This window comes from Dendrobates tinctorius, unplaced genomic scaffold (assembly GCF_039654945.1).
Source record: "Dendrobates tinctorius isolate UK_male_01 unplaced genomic scaffold, ASM3965494v1 ptg000022l, whole genome shotgun sequence".
NCBI classification, from domain to species: Eukaryota; Metazoa; Chordata; class Amphibia; order Anura; family Dendrobatidae; genus Dendrobates; species Dendrobates tinctorius.
This window is the reverse complement of record NW_027361690.1, coordinates 92,501,218-92,522,081: the sequence shown is the minus strand read 5'-3', so window position 1 is coordinate 92,522,081 and position 20,864 is coordinate 92,501,218. Positions and strand designations below refer to the sequence as shown.

The window sequence follows — 20,864 nt, the reverse complement described above, 5'->3', positions numbered from 1 at the left end:
CTCGCAGCAGCCAGATCGATGAAGCAGTTTGTCAGAGGCGTCCTCGGAGGAGCTTGCTCCGCCGCTGATCAGACACGAGGCCTCGTTATTTGTATTTATTGGAAATCAGGTGTGCATAGTCAGCAGTATATGCTATCCGAAATCAAAGCAGCCCTTCTCCAGGCTTGAGGAGAGGACACTAGAAGAGGCTGCAATCACTCTGGTAATTAAAAAACATTTTATTAGAGTCATATGTAAAACCAAACCTCATAGCCTATAAACGGCCGAATCTCTGTGAGAGCACAAAACCAATGATCCCCCTAACTAAGATTGTTGGATCTTTCCCACCAATTAGAAGCTGATCTTGAGAGTCTGTCTGCTGGGAGCCCCATCTTTATGGAGGAAGAAAAAGCATTTTAAGGTAACGACTGACAACAGTCACAGTTAGTGACAACTCTTTATCCAAATCTACAGGAGGTTCTAGTAGTAAATGTCCTCCCTAGTTGCTCCAGTGAGGAATACAACATGTCTAAGCCAGATCTTGTCTTTCGGCTAAGTTCCCACCACAAGTTTTTTGATGATGCATATTTTCACAGTGCAAAAAAAAAAAAAAAAAACACACTTAAAACACAAAAAAGACAAAGCAAGTGCTCAGGAGATGACCTAAAAATGCAAAACAATGCTTTAGGACATGTTCTTTTTATTCCATCTTTTTGGAAAACTCATCAGGTTCTCCCACATGTAAAGATGTCGGGTGTACATATCCTTGGGATGTAATTTGGCTACGAGTCACATGCTATTTAGGATTTCCAATATTCACAAGTAAAATAAAACTTTGACTGTGGGTTGTAGTCACTAATATCTGAGCTGGAATGGCCAATTTGAATCTGCAACCAAAAATCCAACAGGTTGGTGGTGCCACAAGAGCATCACACTGTGTGTAGGAACATGGCCACATTCGTAATTATCACGTGATGATGACGCAATGAAACCGTGTGATTGTCATTTTGCATGGCCAAAACTGTCTAGACTCCTAGCCTTCTATGATATCAGTTTGATTTTCATCAACCAGTCACATATAAAGGGACACGGTCAGCACAGAATGGCTGATAAAACTGTCGCTCAGTGATGCACGGCGTGACCATTCATTTATATACACCTTCACACCTGCTTGGTTTCCATGTATCTCAATCCCCCTTCTTTGATTGTTAGCTCTGGCTTCATAGGGCCAGAGAATGGTGTAAATCGATGGAAACCAGGCAGTTGGGAAGGTGTAGTGACATGACTTGCCGTGAGGTGAAGCACTGAGCGCCTGTACTTAGTGTGACAGTCATTCTGTGCTGACAGTCGCTTTAAGAAAGGGAAAATCTGTACAGCTATATATACCGTAGTTGCTAATCACTTGTGTTATTTCCATCCCACCTTATAAAAGAAAGAGCCGGAATCTGACTTTTGTGTGCCCCTTCCTTTTTATATATGTGGACCACAGGGTCACTCACTTAATAGCTCATATATGCAAATGTTAGACCATGGCAGTGTGCACAAGAACATGTATGCCCATGAAATAATGAATTCTGAGCGAATACGTGAATTCTACTGCCAGTGCAAATATATAGGGTACATTCATAAGTAATACATTATATAAAACATCCAAGGTATACAACCAGAATCGGAGAACATACTCACATGGTCGCCAGCAGGCAACATTAACAAAGGTTATGACTTTGCAAAAAAAAAGAAAAAAAAAACGAGAACTGGTGGAACAAAGTCAAATCAAATAGGACTGTCCTGGTGTCAGAACATGGCATCTTTGTCTTCTTTGATGAGAAAGTAGATGGTCACCGGTCCACGGCTGGTAAGAACAGTCTCAGTGACTCGGGCAAATAGCCAGGATCCCAGGCCGTACATCAGAGTGGGGATCCCTGCCGAGCGGACACAGAACCAATCAAAGAGTGGAGGATAGAGAGAGGCACGGTCATTACCTACCATGTACTGCTCTGCATTCTCATCCCATCATCTCACGCTTTCCCATTATTGTGCCAGCAATGAAGGGACAACTTTATTTTATTTATATATGTTAGAAGCATTCTGCAGCTTTACTAATGAAAGGCAGCCAGAGAGATAATAATGCGATTAATATGAAACCCATAATAACCCGCTAACATAATGGGCTGTTCTAACCAACGGCAGCAAGGGAGATTTTAATAAGCTGCGATAATAAAGCAAAGTAATTAATCCCAGCCATATGGATAAGCAGCCACAGGAAGCCACGCTCCACATATTCTGTTTGAAAAGACAATTGATGGCCTTTATAAAGCTAAATATTTAATAAGCCTTGGGTGGGAGGCAGGATGGAGTGTGTGGGGTGTAATTACAGCATCTCTCCATCACTTACCTAGATTTATGGCTTTTAGCGTGGTAAAGAAGTGGTTGTGAAGATGCAGGTCCTGGGGGGCAGCACGGGAACAGTGATATTTAATGAATGGGAAACAGCCCGTTCGGAGGATATGGTAATTTGTGCCATTCACTTTCCAGTTGAAGTTCGATAAGCCAAACTGGTCATTATTAACCGTGCTGTACTTGACACAAAAAGAAGTCCAATGTGGCAGGTCCCGCTGGAGAAGGTGCTGGGTCAGAACCTCCGAGGCGTCAGGACGATGATGCCTGAAGGACGCGGCAGGGAAGAAAAGGATGCGTAGCAATGTGTCGTGGGCTTTTTTCCCCAAAAGCATGTCTGCAAGACACAAAGCCAAAGTGAATATTCTGTGTGTAGACCGCCGGCCAAAAATGAGAAACATGGCAAATATCACAAAGCCTGAGGACAAGCAGCATTCAGCGACCTGCACAGGATTCAGAAGCTTTTCAGTTTTTGAATACTTTTAAACGTTTATCATTTTGTTGACAAGCCAAAAACAGCCTGATCACTTTATTAAACAGCCACTATAATGGTCAGATATTTCCCCTTTTGTTACAAAGCACCAACGTATTCCACAGTGCTGTGCAGATATTTCTACCATATACAATCCCTGTCCCTAATGGGGCTGACAATTTACAGTAAACACATGATATAGTCAATTTCATAGGAAGTACCCAGAGGACACCCATGCAAACATGGGGACCATGTACAAACTCCATGCAGATGTTATCCTTGGTCAGATTTGATGATGGTACCCCAGTGCTACAAGGCAACAGTGGTCATCCGACATCTGTGGTTCCACTGATCCTGAAAAATAAAGGAGTACATTGCAAGTGTAGCCCTGTATTCTATTTGCTGTTGTTTTTTTTGCACAGCTTTCTCTGGTCACCCAGATGTGCGCAGAACTGCATCATCGGCCCAATCTCATTATCATTGGGGTCTCAGAGGTCAGATCTCGCCAATTATAAAATCCAAGAAAGGGAGAAAAATGGTGGTTGGGTTCAGCAGTGACACAGTTAATGACATGATGCACCACTGGGGCAATGGAATAAAAACTTGTATTCATTGCCACGCGTTTCGGAGCCGGTCTAGCTCCTTCATCAGGCAGGTGTCCTGCGATAGCTTATCATAGTGATATGACACCAATACTTATCAGATCATCTATTTGACCTCTCCTCTGCAGGGCATAATAGTACATCATGGGTGCAAGTGTATGGAGCATGCTCAAGAGCTGAACTCACTCTATAGAGGGCTGGTACCAACTGCGTTATACAGCCAGTACTGGTCTTTAACAGCACTGATTGGAGCTAGCTCCGATTAATATTGTTTAATGACTTAAATGCCGCTGTTAATCTCTGGATTTGCCATTTCAGAGTCACAAATCTGGCGGGCATTGTTCAGATGCACTACAATATGATCGCCTGGTGCCAATGGGCTGCTGAAGGCTCCATCGCCATCTTGATGCTCTTGTGAGACCCAGCAACAGGTTAAGTTTCATATAATATCATTATTTGCAATATATACTGCTATACTGTACTACTATATTACAGTATGTAGTGCAAGTGATTAAATTATGACATCCTGTCACTGCAGGGGCTGAAACCAAGGGTCATGGATCAGGCAAAGCTCAAAAGAGGAAGCTGTCATTCACCTAAAGGGGAGACGCGGAGTATGGGGGCAGAATGGTGCACAGAGTCCTAGGCCACGCCAAGGTACGCCGAAGCCCCTTCACTTACATATATAAACTATTTTTTTTATAAAACTAAAATCTACAGTATCTGTATGATTTTTATAGGGGCTAAGTCCTCTATTATGATGGTCTAAATTGTTCATTTTCAGTTTTGAGAGTTACACACTTCCTTTGGATAAACACTCCCATCTTCCTCTTCACCTGTGAAGACAATGACTGTGAGAGATAGAAAATCACTGATTGAGGCGATTCCAAATATAACATTTATATTTAATTTCTAGTCATTATATCATCATCATCATCCTTCCCCAACATTCTTATCTGGGGTTCCACGGTTATTTCTGGACTCTAGTGGGTGCATGTCCCCTCTCAGTGATGTTCCTGGGGTTCTGGTGCGGCGCCTGCAGCAGTGCTGGCTATAAGCCGCTCTGACAGCGCAGGAAATAATAGAAAGAAACCTTTGCTGCTCATTAGCCAGCTTTGTTAAGACATGAAAGTTGCTAAGTGTCTCCACTTCTCTTTATTAGCACACAAAGAGAAGGCTCCTGCTCTGTTAATTATGGAGGTGAGGGCGGCCTTGTTTGTGCCTGGCTATGATTAATAAGTCCCAACACCTGCCATTTTACTGCAGTAAATAAACACGGCGCTGATTAATTATCAGGAGGCGGGGGCTCAGCAAATCCTACAGCTCTTCATCAGGAACAATAAAGATATGTGCACGCAAGACTGTTGTGGAATTTACAGTTTTTCAATGCAACAATGTAGATTTCTTACACATTTCAGATTTTGCACTGCAAAGTGTTCTTTGTTTTCAGAAAAGTCGTGTCCCTTTGTTCCGTTTGATATGATAATACAGCACAGTACAAAAAGAGGACTTGAAAATCCTCCAATAATGAGAACAGCAAAAGAACAACAAGGTTTACCCGTACAGGCCTCCAAACAAATGCACTATCAGGATGCAGTGGACCCATATAATAAAGATGGCAACACAGGTGCAAAAATACCAATCAAGCAACTGCTCCAGCCTACCAATACATGGAGGGGGCGATTGCCTGGTATGTTGATGCACAAAACAACTTGTATGCGGCGCTGTTCACACTAAGGCCATGCACAGCGTCCAGGCCAGCCTAGTACCAACACCCTTCTATTAGTTCAGGCAGGCTGCCCAGCACTAACAAAATGCATGCCATGTGAACAGACACCGCAGATTACAAGACCAAATGGGCCCAACTGCACCCCGAATAAAAAGTGCAAAAAACACATTTTAAAAAAATGTGGAGTATTAGCTAATATTTTGGCCAAAATACGTGAGCCCGTAACCTATCAGTTTGATATGAAAAATATAAACTGTACGTTACTCACCCTCCCCAGATTCACAGACTAGTTTCCTCTGCTATTTCCAGCACTGGCGGACACAGATAGAAAAGGGCGCCTGTGAAAGATTCATTTATGGGCCCTTTGCAGTCCAAAATTTCATCATAATGCACAATTCCACCTGCTTTGAAGGTGGAAATGGCCTCCCCTTACCTCGCGGGCCCCGGTGCGGCTGCACCAATCATATGTCCGCCCTGGATTTACAGTGTCTGTTGTCATCAACAGCGCTGCAGCCAGTCGATGAGCTGTCAATGTGATATCAGCGCTGCAGACAAGAGACATGGGCCAGTGTTGGAGACTCAATGTTGGACCCAGAAGGGTGAGTAAGGCGCAGTTTGATTGTTTGCGTTTACAACACACTGCACCTGAGGACGCGGGTTTTTCGAAAACAGAAAATCCCTTCAAATCCACTGTGAAATCAGCAGCGTGAATTGATGTGCTACCCATTTCAAATTTGCAGCGCTGCGCAATTCTTGTTCCATTTTTTTTCTCTGCAGTGTGTGGATGAGATGAGGTCTGGAGACCCGCAGCATATCCGGACTTGAAAGTTGTGTGTGTGAAAGGTCTTTTCTGCCATCATGATGGGTTTATTTTAGCAATTACTTACACAACTCCTGAAAAAACTATATCGGAATATTTTTTTCTTATAGTGCAGCATTATGCCATTTATCTGTTGTTTCTGCTTGAAATATGGGAATATATCGACTAGTCATTGACATGTCTCTTAGCAAAAGGTTGTATCTAGTGATGAGCGAACGTCCTTGGATAAAGTGTTATCTGAGCACAATCGATTGCTAACAGAGTATCTTCAGCGTGCTCAAAAAATATGTTCAATTCCCAGTGGCTGTTCAACAGCCGCAACACATGCAGGGATTTCCTAACAAACAGGCAACCCGTGCGCATGTTACAGCTGTCAAACAGCCACGAGACATGGAGCCGCGGGGACTCGAGCATATTATTTGAGCACACCACAGACACTCGATTAGCACATGAGCGTGTTCGGATAACGCCTTATCAGAGCACGTTTGCTCATCACTAGTTGTATATCTACCACAGACACAAATGCTAACAGATTCAAGGTTCCCTGCTCTTTGTTGCTGTCTCTGGTCACTGGACTCAGCAGTAGTGCTGGTGTAGACAGCACCAGATGGCTAAACCCAGTGATTGGCTGCAGTGATCACTATTGTTATGCTTTTCACCTGCTGATTATTGCACTTTATAAGGAATCTGTGATTAGGATCAACCCTCGTAAGCCGTATGTTATTGACATGCAGGTCATGGACACTTGAATACAATGATACCATGATATCTGTGATCTGTCTTATTCCAGAGAAATCCACATTTTTTCCTAATGAGGAAATGAGCTGTTAAAATCTATGGGCCGGTTACCAGTGTGAGACATGTAGATCAGGAGAGAAGACTGTTAGTCATTACATGTCTCACACTGGTAACTCCCCCTTTAACTTAATATAATCTCTGGAGGCAGATTCTCAATGAGATGTGTCCGGCTCATAGATCTTAACAGCTCATTTCTATAATAAGAAAAAACGTGGATTTCTCTGGAATAAGACAACCGATCACAGATTTCAAATATCATTTAATTAATCTTTCTATGACCTGCGTGCCCATATATACGGCTTGAAAGGGTAAATCCTACTTACAGATTCCCTTTAAATAACCTGCCAAGAGGAGTAGATGGGTAGACAAAAGGACAACTGCTATCAATATACACTACTTGTTCGAAAACGTAAGGACGATTTTTAAAAGTCGTCATCTGTAGACAATCCAATTATGTCAGTTACAGGGGAGAAGGGTTCCCAATTTTTACAATCTCATTCACTCTCATCTGTATGCTGCTGGTTTTCGCTGCAGATTTTAACAGCGCAAACAAATACTACATTTGCTGCATTTTTGTCCCATATTGACTGGCTACACTCAAAATATACTGGCATCATATGTTATAAAAAAAGGTGCAAATGAAGTTCTTCAGATTTAGGAAGGACATCCTAAAAATTGAAAAAATAAGCAGCATAACAAGTTCCATATACATGAAGAATATTGCTAGGCCTGGTAAAGTTTCTTCATCTTCACACACATTTCAAAAACTTGAATCCTATTATCACAAACACATGCAACGTTTTATCTCCCAAGACGTCTTTTGTTGTATTTAAACTGCCATCAAAAGAAAAACCCCAGTGTATGTCAGGGTTTTTCAGTGATTTCCTTAATAGCAGCAAAACCAAAGTGGTTTTTACAAAATGCTGCCATTTTTTCTGCACCATACGGTACCTGTTAAGATTACTATTGCATCCACCTAGTAGTATCGGGCGAAGCATGTGCACTGCTAATTCGCAAATACAACCCTTCGGTCTCATGCAGACGTCCGCCTTTTGCATTAAAAAAAAATGTATTGTTTGTCACTAGCGTGCTGGATCCGATTTTCATCCATTTTTACCATCACTGTGTCATCCGCTTCCCTGCCCATTAGCCTGGCGTATAACATGGTTCATATACACCCAGACTGATCGCATGTCTCCCGACCTGGACTTACAGTCATACGAGTCTATGAGGCTGCCAGTTTGGGTCAGGAAATACTGCAGTGCGCAGGACCTCTCCCAACGCCTGCGCACTGCAGGACTCTGCTCTGCCCTCAACAGGGCAGAGCAGTGCGCCTGCGTCACGACGGGAAGGAAAGAAGCATCGTATGAAGATGGGAGGCGCCGGACCGGACCGCGACACCCATCGGACCGGACCGCCCCCCCCCGGTGAGTATAATCTAACTGTTCTTTCTTATCTTTCAGGTTACATCGGGGGCTCATCTACAGCATTACAGATGTCAATGCCGGCAGCTCATATTCGAAAAAAGGGGTGACAGATTCACAGATCAGTGCTGCTGATTTTTCCGCGCGGATTTTGAAAAATCCGCAGGTCAAAATACCTGCGGATTAGCCTGCGGTTTAGCCCTGCGGTTTCACACCTCACAATGGTGAAGGTGTGAAACCGCAGCGGAATCCACACAAAGAATTGACATGCTGTGGATTGTAACCTGCAGCAAATCCGCGCGGAAAAATCTGCAGCATGTGCACAGCGTTTTTGGTTTTACCATTGCAAAGAATGGTACTGTACAACGCAGCAGAAACTGCTGCGGACCAGCAGGGCCAGAAACGCTGCGGATCCGCAGCAGAATCCGCAACGTGTGCACAATTGCACATAGCCTTAACAATCCTTTCAAGGCTGCGGTTATCCCACTTGCTTGTGCACCTTCTACCACACTTTTTCCTTTCACTCAACTTTTCATTAATATGCTTGGATACAGCACTCTGTGAACAGCCAGCTTCTTTAGCAATGACCTTTTGTGGCTTACCCTCCTTATGGAGTGTGTCAGTGACTGCCTTCTGGACATCTGTCAAGTCAGCAGTCTTCCCCATGATTGTGGAGCCTACTGAAACAGACCTTTTTAAATGCTTAGGAAGCCGTTGCAGGTGTTTTTGCCAATTATTCTAATTTAGAGAGATAATGACTTTTCATTGGCTGTAAGCCATAATCATCAACATTAACAGAAATAAGCACTTGAAATAGAGCACTCTGTAATGACGCTATATAATATGAATTTCACTTTTTGCATTGAAGAACTGAAATAAATTAACTTTTTGATGATATTCTAATTTTGTGAGAAGCACCTGTACATGACAGATGTGAGGATGTCAAATAATATAAAGGAGTGATTAATAATTACTAGAGCTTTTTTCGGTTTTGCGTTTTTCGTTCCCCTTCTTCCCAGAGCCATAACTTTATTTTTCCGTCAATATGGCCATGTGAGGGCTTATTTTTTGTGAGACGAGTTATACTTTTGAATGATACCATTGGTTTTACCATGTTATGTACTTGAAAACGGGTAAAAAATTCCAAGTGCAGTGAAATTGCAAAAAAAGTGCAATCCCACACTTGTTTTTTGTTTGGCTTTTTTGCTAGGTTCACTAAATGCTAAATCTAACCTGCCATTATGATTCTCCAGGTCATTATGAGTTCATAGACACCAAACATGTCGAGGTTCTTTTTTATCTAAGTGGCGAAAAAAAATTCCAAAGTTTGCTAAAAAAGAAAAAAAAAAAATTTTGCGCCACTTTCCAATACCCGTAGCATCTCCATTTTTTGCGATCTGGGGTTGGGTGGGGGCTTATTTTTTGCGCACCAAGCTGACATTTTTAATGATACCACTTTTGTACAGATACGATCTTCTGATCGCCCATTATTGCATTTTAATGCAATGTCGCGACGACCAAAAAAAACGCAATTCTGGCGTTTGAATTTTTTTTTCCTGCTCTGCTGTTTAGTGATCGGGTTAACCCTTTTTTTTTGTTGATAGATTAGGCCATTCTGAATGCGGCGATATCTAATATGTATTATTTTTTTTTATTATTATTGTTTTATTTTGAATGGGGCGAAAGGGGGATTGTGAACTTTTATATTTTTTAAAACATTTTTCTTTAAATTTTGGCATGCTTCAATAGCCTCCATGGGAGGCTAGAAGCTGCCATAGCCTGATCAGCTCTGCTACATATAGGCGATGAGCAGATCGCCTATATGTAGCTGAATTACAGCATTACTATGAGCGCCGACCACCGGGTGGCGCTCATAGCAAAGCCTCTTCAACAAACATAGCGGTCTCGAGGAGACCTCTGGTTGTGATGGCAATGCATTGCTGACCCCCAATCATGTGATGGGGGTTGGCGATGCGCGTATTTCCAGCCCGGCCGCCAGAAGCGCTGGTTAAATGCCGCTAACGGCGTTTAACTAGTTAATAAGCGCGGGTGGATTGCGATTCCACCTGCGTCTATTGCGGGCACATGTCAGCTGTTGAAAACAGCTGACATGTCCCTGCTTTGATGCGGGCTCACCGCCGGAGCCCTCACCAAAGCGGGGGATACTGACCTTGGATGTACTATTGTGTCCAATGGTAGTAAGGGGTTAAAGAGCTAGCACTGGTGGAGCCACAGGTGCAGAAGCAACCTGTCAGATTACTCTCCCCAAACAAATAATGATTGTGCAGCCCAGTATAAGATAAGATGATCCTTAAAGCACCAGTTTGTTTTTTTATTTGACTGCTGGAGTGGTATCTCTAATGCATGTTCCCTGCCCCAAGTACCAGCCACGTCTTCTGCTCTTCGTCATCACCACTCTAATGCCGCTCTGCCATCTTCTGACTGCAGCTCCTGACTGACCAGAAGTCACAGGTAACAGCCACAAGCTCTCAGTGTACAGTAAGGCTGTGTGCACATGTCCTGGATTTTTCAGGTTTTTTTTGGCGTTTTTCCCCTGCAAAAAACGCTTAAACGCATACATTAAGCATCCCATTATTAGAATGCATTCTGCAATTTTTGTGCTCATGTTGCGTTTTTTTTCTGCAAAAAAACGCATCGCAGCATGTTCATTAATTTTGCATAAAATCTGTGGATTTGCCACTATGTTCATTGTATTAGGATGCTCTGGAAAAAAAACCCCGCAAAAAACACGAAAAAGGCAAAAAATAAAATGCAGAGCCTGAGAAGGAGTCTGTTTTTTCTCAGGAAAATTCTGCTTACGTGGACACATAGTCTAAGTCTATGAGAGGCACATTCTGGTCTCAGACTTATATCGAGCAGTGAGCTCTGGTACCCGGCAAACACTGAGGCGATCCGGCCGGTCACAAACTGCAGAAGACCGACCAGAGCGGCGCTGAGAAAAGAAGACGACAGCTGGTGAGTATAATACTAAGGGCAGGGAACTTTGATTAGTGACACCACTCCAGCAATGACATTTAAAAAAATACATTGAAGTGGTGCTTAGAGCTCTGCTCCAGGAGAGAAATCGCTTTTTTTAAGTTGTGTTTGGAAGCGCATTGAGGCGTAATGTTGCACATACAGCGTATTTGCCACCTAGCAGCATCCTCCTCTGGCTGATTGACAGGTCAGTGGCTGTGTACCAGAGCAAACAACCTGTCAATCATCCAGGGGAGGATGCCACTAGGTAGGAAATACAGCGAGAGGCCAAGCAGCTAGAAGTGCATCATCACGCCCCAATACACAGGTGCAGCTCACTAAATTACAATATCATCAAAAAGTTCCTTTATTTCAGTTCTTCAATACAACAAGTGAAGCTCATATATTCTATAGAGTCATTACACACAGAGTGATCTATTTCAAGTGTTTATTTCTGTTGATGATTATGGCTTACAGCCAATGAAAACCCAAAAGTCATTATCTTAGTAAATTAGAATACTTTATAACACCCGCTTGAAAATTTTAAAATCCGAAATGTTGGCCTAATGAAATATATGTTTAGTAAATGCTCGCAACACTTGGTCGGGGCTCCTTTTGCATTAGTTACTGCATCAATGCTGCGTGGCATGGAGGCGATCAGCCTGTGGCACTGCTGAGGTGTTATGGAAGCCCAGGTTGCTTTGATGGCAGCCTTCAGCTCGTCTGCATTGTGGGGTCTGGTGTCTCTCATCTTCCTCTTTACAATACCCCATAGATTATCTGTGGGGTTAAGGTCAGGCGAGTTTGCTGCCAATCAAGCACAGAAATAAACACGTGAAATAGATCACTCTGTGTGTAATGACTCTATATAATATACAAGTTTCACTTCTTGTATTGAAGAATTGAAATAAAGTAACTTTTTGATATTATAATCTTGTGAGATCCGCCTGTACTTCCAGACACAACTGCAAAATGTGACGTCTAGGCTAGCTGCTGGAGCGGAGCTTTGGGCCACAAAGGGATCAACTCGGGGCGGGCTCACCATTAGTGCAGCGGCACGTCTGAGGTAAGGGGCATTATGAGGCGCTATTGGACTGCAAGCGGCCCTCTTCTGTGTCTGCCCCTGGAAAGGTCATAGATATATATAATTTTTTTTTTTTTTTGGGGGGGGGGGGGTAAAGTTTCAGACAGGCTTCCTTTAAGGACCATTAATGTATATTATGCTATAAACTGGGCACAAACTATACACCACACACACACCACAGTACATGAACTAGCAGGAGATAGAGTCCGCTCCATACATGTGTCTCACTTTAGCACAGCGCCCTGATAACACTGGGGACTCGGCGTTACTATCAGTAGCAGTGAGAGGTGCGGTGCGGGCGGGGACTCAGGCGCCTGTATCTGCCCCCCACGTATATATAGGCTCCTCCAGGACAAGTGACGCCCCAGTGTCCCTCCGCCAGTCACTACCGGGCAGCAGCAGCTCACCTGCCTCATCACAGCAGAGCAGAAACTGAACGCCCTCTGATGACGTCACGGCCATGTGAGCGGTCACATGAGTACAAGGCCTAGCCGATGCTGATTGGCGCAGCCGGAGCTCCGGTGTGTGCTCTGAGCCTGCGCAGTGTGGGTGCGCTGCCTGCTCTCTCACCTTCTCCTGTAGACACACACTGCTGATGGAGTTATGGAAGTTGTAGTCGTACTGTAATCCCGTCACACTGTTCTGCCATCTTTGGGTCACTGTTGTAGGATATTAGCGTTGTCTTATGATCGGAGTGTCCCGCTAATCCTGTGTACTGACTGCTAATCCTGTGCACTGATCTGCAGCGATAGTGACCATGCTGTGGCCTGTGACGTCTGCAGGTCGTATTCCAGGGGGGGATTCTTTCCATGTCTGGCAGATCGTCAGTGGAGCATTTAGGTGCTGACTCCCCCACTCTCACCTTCAGGATCTGGGCCAAAGCCATGAGTGCAGCACAAAAATAAAGGGGTGTAATTGCACTAATTTGTGACACTGACCCCCAAATGAAAATGGCAGCCCCCAGTGACTGAAAGAAAAATTGAATAAAAACAAAACTATTAAAGTTGTAGATTTAATTTTGTATGAAAAATAATAGATTATGCAACCAATAATAACAATTGCGGCACTTTCCCTTTGAAGGAGTTGTCCAGGGCTATTACTGCACACGTTCAGTATTTATAAAGCAGAACCTGGTTTTGGCTAGAACCACCGATGTAAAAATCTGACCAAATACTCAACGTGTGAACGTGGCCTTTTGGAATCATCTATACGCTTTCCTTGGCTAAAAGGAGGATTTTTGTGACCTAGCTACTGTCCTGTTGAAGTGATGACTTGCAGATCTGGGCACCAAAACATCTCTCATCAGTGGTTTTCTATGATGACCCACACCTTCTGCTCTGCCTTGACTGCTGGTCTGGGCAGTATATGATATTGCCATTCAATAAAATCAGTTTGATTATGCCAATCGCAATCGGATCAGAGAGGGATCGAAGTGGGATCCAAAATAAAGTTTCTCCACCTTCTTCATTCTGTGAAAATCGGACAGCGCTAAAATGTTATCAGAGTGCACTCCGATTTATTTTTCCACAGACCCGTAAACATGAATGGGAGAGTGGATTCTCAGAGGCAAATCTCGCAATCCGTCCAGGAGGACTCCACTGCTGACACAGAGATATAAAGAAGCTAGACTGCAGTTTGCCAAAATGTACGTGAGGAAACCAAAAACATTCTGGGTCTTGTGAACTGATAAGACCAAGATCGAGATTTTGGCAAAACACATCATTCTACTGTTTATCAAAAATGGAATATATCCCACAAAGAAGACAGTACATACAGTCAAATATGGTGGTGGCTCGAAGATGTTTTGGGGTTGTTTTGCTGCCCCTGGCACTGGGTGCTTTGACTGTGCAAGGCATCATGAAATGTGAAGCTTTTGGGTTTCAATGTAGTGGACAGTGTAAGAAAGCTGGGTTTGTGTCATGGGTCTTCCAGCAGGACAGTGACCCCAAACACTTCAAGAAGCCCTCAGAAATGGATGGAAACAAAGCACAGGAGAGTTCTGAAGTGGCCAGCAATGAGTCCAGATCTAAATCCCATTGAACACCTGTGGAGAGATCTTAAAACGGCTGTTGGGAGAAGTCACCCTTCAAATATGAGAGACCTGGAGCAATTTGCAAAAGAAGAGTGGTGCAAAACTCCAGTTGAGAGGAGTAAGAAGCTTGTGGAGGGTTATAGGAAGCGACTGATTCCAGTTATTTATTCCAAAGGGTGTGCAACCAAATTTTAAGTTGAGTGTTTGTGTTTTTTGTGTTGTTCCAAGACACACAAAGGAAATCATCATGTGTATAACAAAACGTGTAATTGCAATAATTTTCTGGGAGAAATACTTCAATTACTGAAACAATTTTAAGGGTGGCAACACTTTTGGTCATGACTGTATAATATGGAACATGTGCACAGCAATATCGCTTTGACTTTCCAGGGCATTGTTAATTTTCATCCAGCATTAATCAGCCTGAAGAATATATTGTGTGCACGTAACCTGAGGCTGACTTCACATGTCTGTTGCAGATTGCGGTCCCATTACAATACATGTGCCTTTTCACACGTCCTTTTTTGTGAACCGATTTTCTGAAACAAACAAAAACCCCATAGTGTAGAGACTCACGCTCTCAGCTAGGCATTAGGTAGCAGCGTTCACACAATGAAGTTTGGTCCAAACGTGCAGTTTTATTGCTTTCATAAAGGAGTAAAAAACAAAACCGCCTCTTCTGGGCGCAAAGGTATAACAGCAAATGAACCGTTCATTCAGCAGGCACATATATGTCAGTGAGGGCTCACCCGTACAGCTTACAGTCCTTTCTCCTGCAGCAACCTTTACACACTGAAGAGGTACAGTATCAAGCTGGGATCACACATGCGAGAAACACGGCCGAGTCTCGCATGTTAACACCCAGCACTGCCGCCGGCACTCGGGAGCGGAGCATTCAGCTACATGTATTGCTATGCGGCCACACGCTCCCGAGTGCCGGGTATTAACATGCGAGACTCGGCTGTGTTTCTCGCATGTGTGATCCCGGCCTCACCATCAGCTTGGGCTCCAGCAGCTTCCAGAGCCAAACAGAAGTATTCAACTCCATGCACAGTTCACACTGAAGAGGCTGCAGACTCCACACACTACTGTGAAGCGCTAATATGCAGACTGCTAAGCTTTCCTAGCATACCCATGCAGTCTCCATTCAGAGTGGAACTCTGGCTTGTCTCTCTTGCAGCTACCATGTGCAGCCCCCATTCAGAGAGACACTGACTTGTTTTTCTCCCAGCAGCAACTCACATTTTGGCTGGTCACTCACCAGCTTCACCACACTCCACTTTGCTCAAAATCCAGCAGACTGACACAAGGTGAAACCATTTCCTGGTGCTTAGTCAGAGCGAGCCATGAGCGTCTAATTAAGACCTTCAATGCTAGGATTTAACACAGGCCTACCTGACTTTGCTACAGTAGACATATCATACTTTAAACCATTCATGACTGATGACATACATTTACATCAATAGCCGTGTCCCTGCCTTTGATGCGGGCACATACTCTGAGCTTAGATCTTTGCCTGCACTTGATGGCTGATTTAATCAGCCATCAACTGCCTCTAACAGATGGGAGGACGTCAGGATCGCCTCGTCCGACAGGTAAGTAGCGACCCCCGACCGCTGCTATGTCGCTGGTGAGATCTGCCTGTGTGGCAGCTCACTAGCAACCACTTAGCGATGCACCAGCGATCCTGACCGCGTCATATCGCTGGTCGGGATCGCTGGTGCATCGCTAAGTGTGACAGTACCTTTATGGCCTGTTTCACACTTCCGTTTTTGACCATCAGTCAAAGTCCGCCGTTTTAAAAAAAACGGATCCGCCATTTTTTTTTGGCGGATCCGTTTTTTCCCCATTGAGATGCATTACCGGCGGATCTTGACGGATGGCCATCCGTTGGATCCGTTTTTTGCGGATCCGCCAAATTTTTTGCGTCCGCCGACATGCCCGGACGGACCCTGCAACGTTTTTTTTGCTGCAGGATCCGCATTTTAGAGTGCGCATGCCCGGAGGAAGAAAGTCAGCCGGAAATTTAACCCTGAAATGATTTCTGGCGGATGGAAAAAATTCTCTCTCTCTCTCTCTCATTCTCCTCCCCGGGCTACGGTTCCTTTAAAATTCTTCATTCATCGGATCCGTCAAAAAAACGGTCCGGTGGCATCCGTTCACATGAGTTTAGCAACGGATCCGCTTTCCGCCATTTTGGCGGATTTTGACTGACACAAAAAACTGAAGTGTGAAACAGGCCTAACAAGTTAAATGCAGCTTGCAACCAATGACAGCAGCATTTAATAGACGCAGACAGGAAGCGCGTCATTGATCCCGCCCATCAACATGCCCGTCACATGATCTCGAGGCACCGATGGGTTGTCATGATAGCGGGGGTCTGCTGAAACCCCCCCATACCTCTCATCACGATCCTCCTGTGAATGCTGGTCCGTGGCTGGCGTTCATAGGATATCGTGATTTTTGCTATACCTAGCAGTGCTTAAGAGCTGGCATTCACAGGAGGGATTGTGATAGCAGGCAGCAGACTCCTGGCTGTCATGTCAATCCATCAACGCCCCAGGATCAAGTATAGTACAGGCAATCAGACGAACGCAGCTGCAAGTCTCCTAAGGGGACTTTTAAATACAGAAAACTATTTAAAAAAAGTCTTAAAAAATATATATAAAAAAAGTTGAAATCAGTTCCCTTTTGCCCCATTAAAAATTAACCAAAAAACTGGTATTACCGCATTTAGAAATGTCCGCTCTATCAAAATATAAAATAAGTTAATCTGATGGGTAAATGGCATAATGAGAAAAAAAAAGCCATAATTATAGTTTGTCACCCCAACATAGCAAAAATGCAATAAAAGGTGATCAAAACATTGTATCTAACCCAATATAGCGTCGATAAAAACATCAGCTGAGGGCCTAAAAAATAAGCCATCACACCACCCAATATCCCAAAAAATGAAAACATTACAGGTATCGGAAAATGGCGACAAAATCAAAACAATTTTTTTACAAATTTTTAATTTTTTTCCCACCACTTAAATAAAAAAAAAAAGAAACTATACATGTTTGGTAGATCTGCATACTCGAACTGACGTGGGGAATCATATTGCCTGGTCATTTTTACCATATATTGAACATGGTAAATACAAAAAGAAAACTAAAACCATTGTGGAATTGCACTTTTTTTTTATTTTTTTGCAATTTCACTGCACTTGGAATTTTTTTCCCTGTTTTCCAGTAAGCTATATCATAAAATGAATGGTGTCATTCAAAAGTAAAACTCATCCCGCAAAAAAAAAAAAACAAACCCTCATACTATTGAGAGAAAAATTAAAATGTTATGGCTCTTGGAAAAAGGGGAGGAAGAAACGAAAAATGAAAAATCGCCCGGGGGTGAAGGGGTTAATAAGTGTCGCAGGACAAACAATCAATTCTCTTTTTAGTCAGCACGTGAGCACAAGAATGCAAATTATATAAATGCAGTGATTGGACCGACCACTCATACAGACATTGCCAAATCATGAGTGCGTGACATGCACAGTCTGCCGTCAAATAGTGACCGCAGGCGTTTGTCCTGAAACCAGACAGCCTCTGTACCCGCTGACCTCAGATGAGGAAACCTCTAAGGCCTGTTTCACACATCCGTTTTTTGTGTCCACCAAACGGATCCGTTTCCGTTTTTTGCCGCAAACGGATCTGTTTTTTTTTAAAACGGATCCGCGGTAACCGCTGATGGAAGTCTATGGGACAAAAAAACGGATCCGCCAAAAAAATGGCGGATCCATTTTTTGACGGAAACCGACGGATTTTGACGGATTTGAAAAAACGGAAGTGTGATCCAGGCCTAAGGAGAATCTTGCACACTTGGTCCCATGGCTGCACACCACTGGCATTGATAAATGTACTGGCTTTTAGGTCACATCTTTTTCCGAGAGCAGTAAGAAACCCAGTTACATAGGTCTGCAGTGACTTCTGTATGCACAATCCAAGTAAGAATACAGCCCACAGTGATGTCCCACTGACAGCGCAGATCTCTTGTATTTCAGGCATCTGAAGAAAGCGGAGCAGGATGAACATAAGCCTTTGATCCTTGTCTCTTAACCAGTGGGATTTGACTCTTCTAACTGCTTGCACCACGTCCCTTCTCCCAGCAAGCACATGAGATCCTACACAATACTTTTAATTACAAATTAGGTGATTTGCTTTGAAGAAGATGTCCACCCAAAATAAACAATTGATCATATCTCTATAAATGAGAAGGTAAAGCATGGGCCAAATTGTGTCTCTTACTTACAGACATATTGACATTTCTCCATTCTTTTTTGCGTCAGCCATATTTGTATTAGTGACAACAGGGAGTGCAGCCATATTGTCACTATAGAATAAGCCTCATTTCTGAGCCATGAGGCCAGAGTCAAACTAAACGTATGAAACGTATGAAAAAAGGTGCATCTTCTGGCACTTAGCCTCACTCTTCCCACTTGCCCTGTAGCGGTGGCAAGTGGGGTAATAGTTGGGGAGGTTGATGTCACCTTTGTATTGTCAGGTGACATCAAGCCCTGAGGGTAAGAATATTAAAGGGATCTGTGTTTTTCTTTCAATTAAATGACTTCTTTCTGGTTGTCTGTGTTTTCTTACAATATGACTATGGGGTTAGTAATGGGGGCATTTATTGACATTAAATATATATATGTGTGTCACTGGCATCTATATATATATGTATTCTATGTGTATATGTCAATTCTATCTATTCTATTCTAACCTGTCAGTGTGATATTACTGTATGCGGCACATGAATTGCCAGCTTTTCAAAGGACACAGGTGAGTAAAAAAAAATCGGACAGCACTCGCATGGTTCGAGTGCTGTGCGATTTTTTTTTTTTTCTTCTATCGCACCCATAGGCTTGCATTGGCGAATCTCGGTGACAATCCCAGCATGCTGCTATTTTACACACACACAGAATACCCCAGAGAAAATAAATGGTGATGTGAGCTGCCCCACAGATTAACACTGGGCCGAGTCCTATGTGATGTTTTCTCTCATAGCATTTAGAAAGGCTCATACTGCTGTGCACTGGATATGGAGTCTCCATAGAGATCCATGATCCCACAGCACTTTCTAGCTGATGGTTTCCCTTTCTTGCCCATCAATAATGCATATTTAAAGATTCACTGCAGCGTTTTTTTTATTTTATTTCAGTGCTGGAGTGGTGTCACTAATCTAAGTTCTCGCCCCTAGTATTATACTTACCAGCTGCCGTCTTCAGCTGTTTCCGGCACCGCTCCAGTCATGTGCCACGATCTTGTGACCCCAACTTCTGACTGACCGGAAGTCAGAAGTAATGGGCATGAGCGCTCAGTGTAAGTCTATGAGAGACTCATTCTGGCCTCATAGACTTACATTGAGTAGTGTCCTCCGGCTCGCCCAGCAAACACTGGAGATATCCTGCAGGTCACAAACTGCTGAAGACTGACCGGAGCGGCGCCAAGAACAGCTGAAGATGGAGGCTGGTAAGTAGAAGACTGGGGACAGGGAATATTAGTAGATTAGTAGCACCACTTCAGTGCTGAAATAAAAAAACCCAGCTGGAGTGGTACCTTAACAAAAGCACAAATGTTGCACGAATTAATCGAGTGAACATATGAAGCGAACAATATAAAACAGGAACAGATTTTTTTTTTACTAGTTCACAAAATCATCCATAGGGTTAAAGATCAGGCATGTAGAATAATGGCGTATACCGCACATGCTTTCCAGGTGCTAAGTGTAGTCCTTATTTAACCTATAATGCCATCCTTTAGGATTTTCATAATACCCTTCTTGTGCCGGATTATAGAAGACACAATTACATGTTAGCCACATATACATTCTAAATGCTGATTAAAATAGCACAATCTACTCCGTAATCTGGATTAACTGCTGGTTATTATGCTCTTTCTTCTGTTCTTGTTTTCCGTCATACTTGACCTTCTCGTGAGGATATTGTATGCGTTCAGTTTTCTTGGTGGGGTTAGAAGAATGGTCTAACCTTATTCTTCAAATTTCAGTTTGTTTTCTTCTGTAACTCCAAGAATCGCTTCAATTTCTTGTACTGTTTCCTGGAAATTAGAAAGTGAATGTAAGGTGTTACTATATAGAAACCTCCATAATGATCACACCTTCCAGAAATAACATAGCATTGCATTACAGGTTTAGGAAATAGTGAGGTTTTACGGCATGCCTCAAGTTCATCCATTGGAATGACTGATTCATTGCAGAGACATAACTAAGGCTTCATACAGATGGCAGTTTTTCACATATGAGTTCTAGCTGTGTTTTTCACGGCTAGAACTCGTACCTATTATAATTTAGTGGGCTGCTCAAAAAAATGAAAATCTCCAATGCACATCTAAAAACTGAACAGCGCTTGGATGCCATCAGTGTACTCTTCATTTTTCTTGACTGTTTGATAGGAGAAGTTAGAGATGCCTAACATCAGTTTTTATAACTTTTTTCACACATAAAATTTATGAAACACTGGTGATAAAAACTGGCACACTGACCAAACACGGATG

General features: G+C 43.2%; 2 protein-coding genes and 2 long non-coding RNA genes across 18 annotated transcripts in view; 2 read left to right on the top strand and 2 right to left on the bottom strand.

Moving 5' to 3' along the window:
• Window positions 1-200: 200 nt before the first annotated feature.
• CUNH15orf61 (chromosome unknown C15orf61 homolog) lies at window positions 201-12,974 on the bottom strand. 4 transcript variants are annotated; one of them, XM_073568934.1, is made up of 3 exons: window positions 12,852-12,974; window positions 2,375-2,713; window positions 201-1,901 (listed from the first exon to the last, which is right to left on the bottom strand). In XM_073568934.1, exons 2-3 carry the CDS (start codon window positions 2,709-2,711, stop codon window positions 1,774-1,776), a joined length of 465 nt encoding a protein of 154 aa, XP_073425035.1. In that variant the 5' UTR covers window positions 2,712-2,713; window positions 12,852-12,974; the 3' UTR covers window positions 201-1,773. The 4 variants fall into 4 exon arrangements, with proteins under 4 accessions (XP_073425035.1, XP_073425033.1, XP_073425034.1 ...); XM_073568932.1 differs by lacking the exon at window positions 12,852-12,974 and adding an exon at window positions 12,689-12,819; XM_073568933.1 differs by lacking the exon at window positions 12,852-12,974 and adding an exon at window positions 12,510-12,661.
• LOC141084296 (uncharacterized) lies at window positions 264-19,003 on the top strand. 2 transcript variants are annotated; one of them, XR_012230970.1, is made up of 4 exons: window positions 264-400; window positions 3,769-3,881; window positions 3,989-4,107; window positions 18,356-19,003. It is a non-coding gene; the product is annotated as an uncharacterized lncRNA (long non-coding RNA). The 2 variants fall into 2 exon arrangements; XR_012230969.1 differs by lacking the exon at window positions 18,356-19,003 and having other exon boundaries at window positions 3,989-5,718.
• LOC141084298 (uncharacterized) lies at window positions 9,027-12,129 on the top strand. Its single transcript, XR_012230972.1, has 2 exons — window positions 9,027-10,693; window positions 11,027-12,129. It is a non-coding gene; the product is annotated as an uncharacterized lncRNA (long non-coding RNA).
• A 963-nt stretch (window positions 19,004-19,966) lies between the features above and the next one.
• Window positions 19,967-20,864, bottom strand: part of IQCH (IQ motif containing H) — a 119,418-nt gene continuing 118,520 nt past the window's right edge. For all 11 annotated transcript variants that reach the window (XM_073568909.1, XM_073568907.1, XM_073568911.1 and 8 more), the window contains one exon: window positions 19,967-20,408. In XM_073568909.1, the coding sequence (XP_073425010.1) occupies window positions 20,340-20,408 (69 nt within the window). In that variant the 3' untranslated portion in view covers window positions 19,967-20,339. The remainder of the gene's footprint in view (window positions 20,409-20,864) is intronic.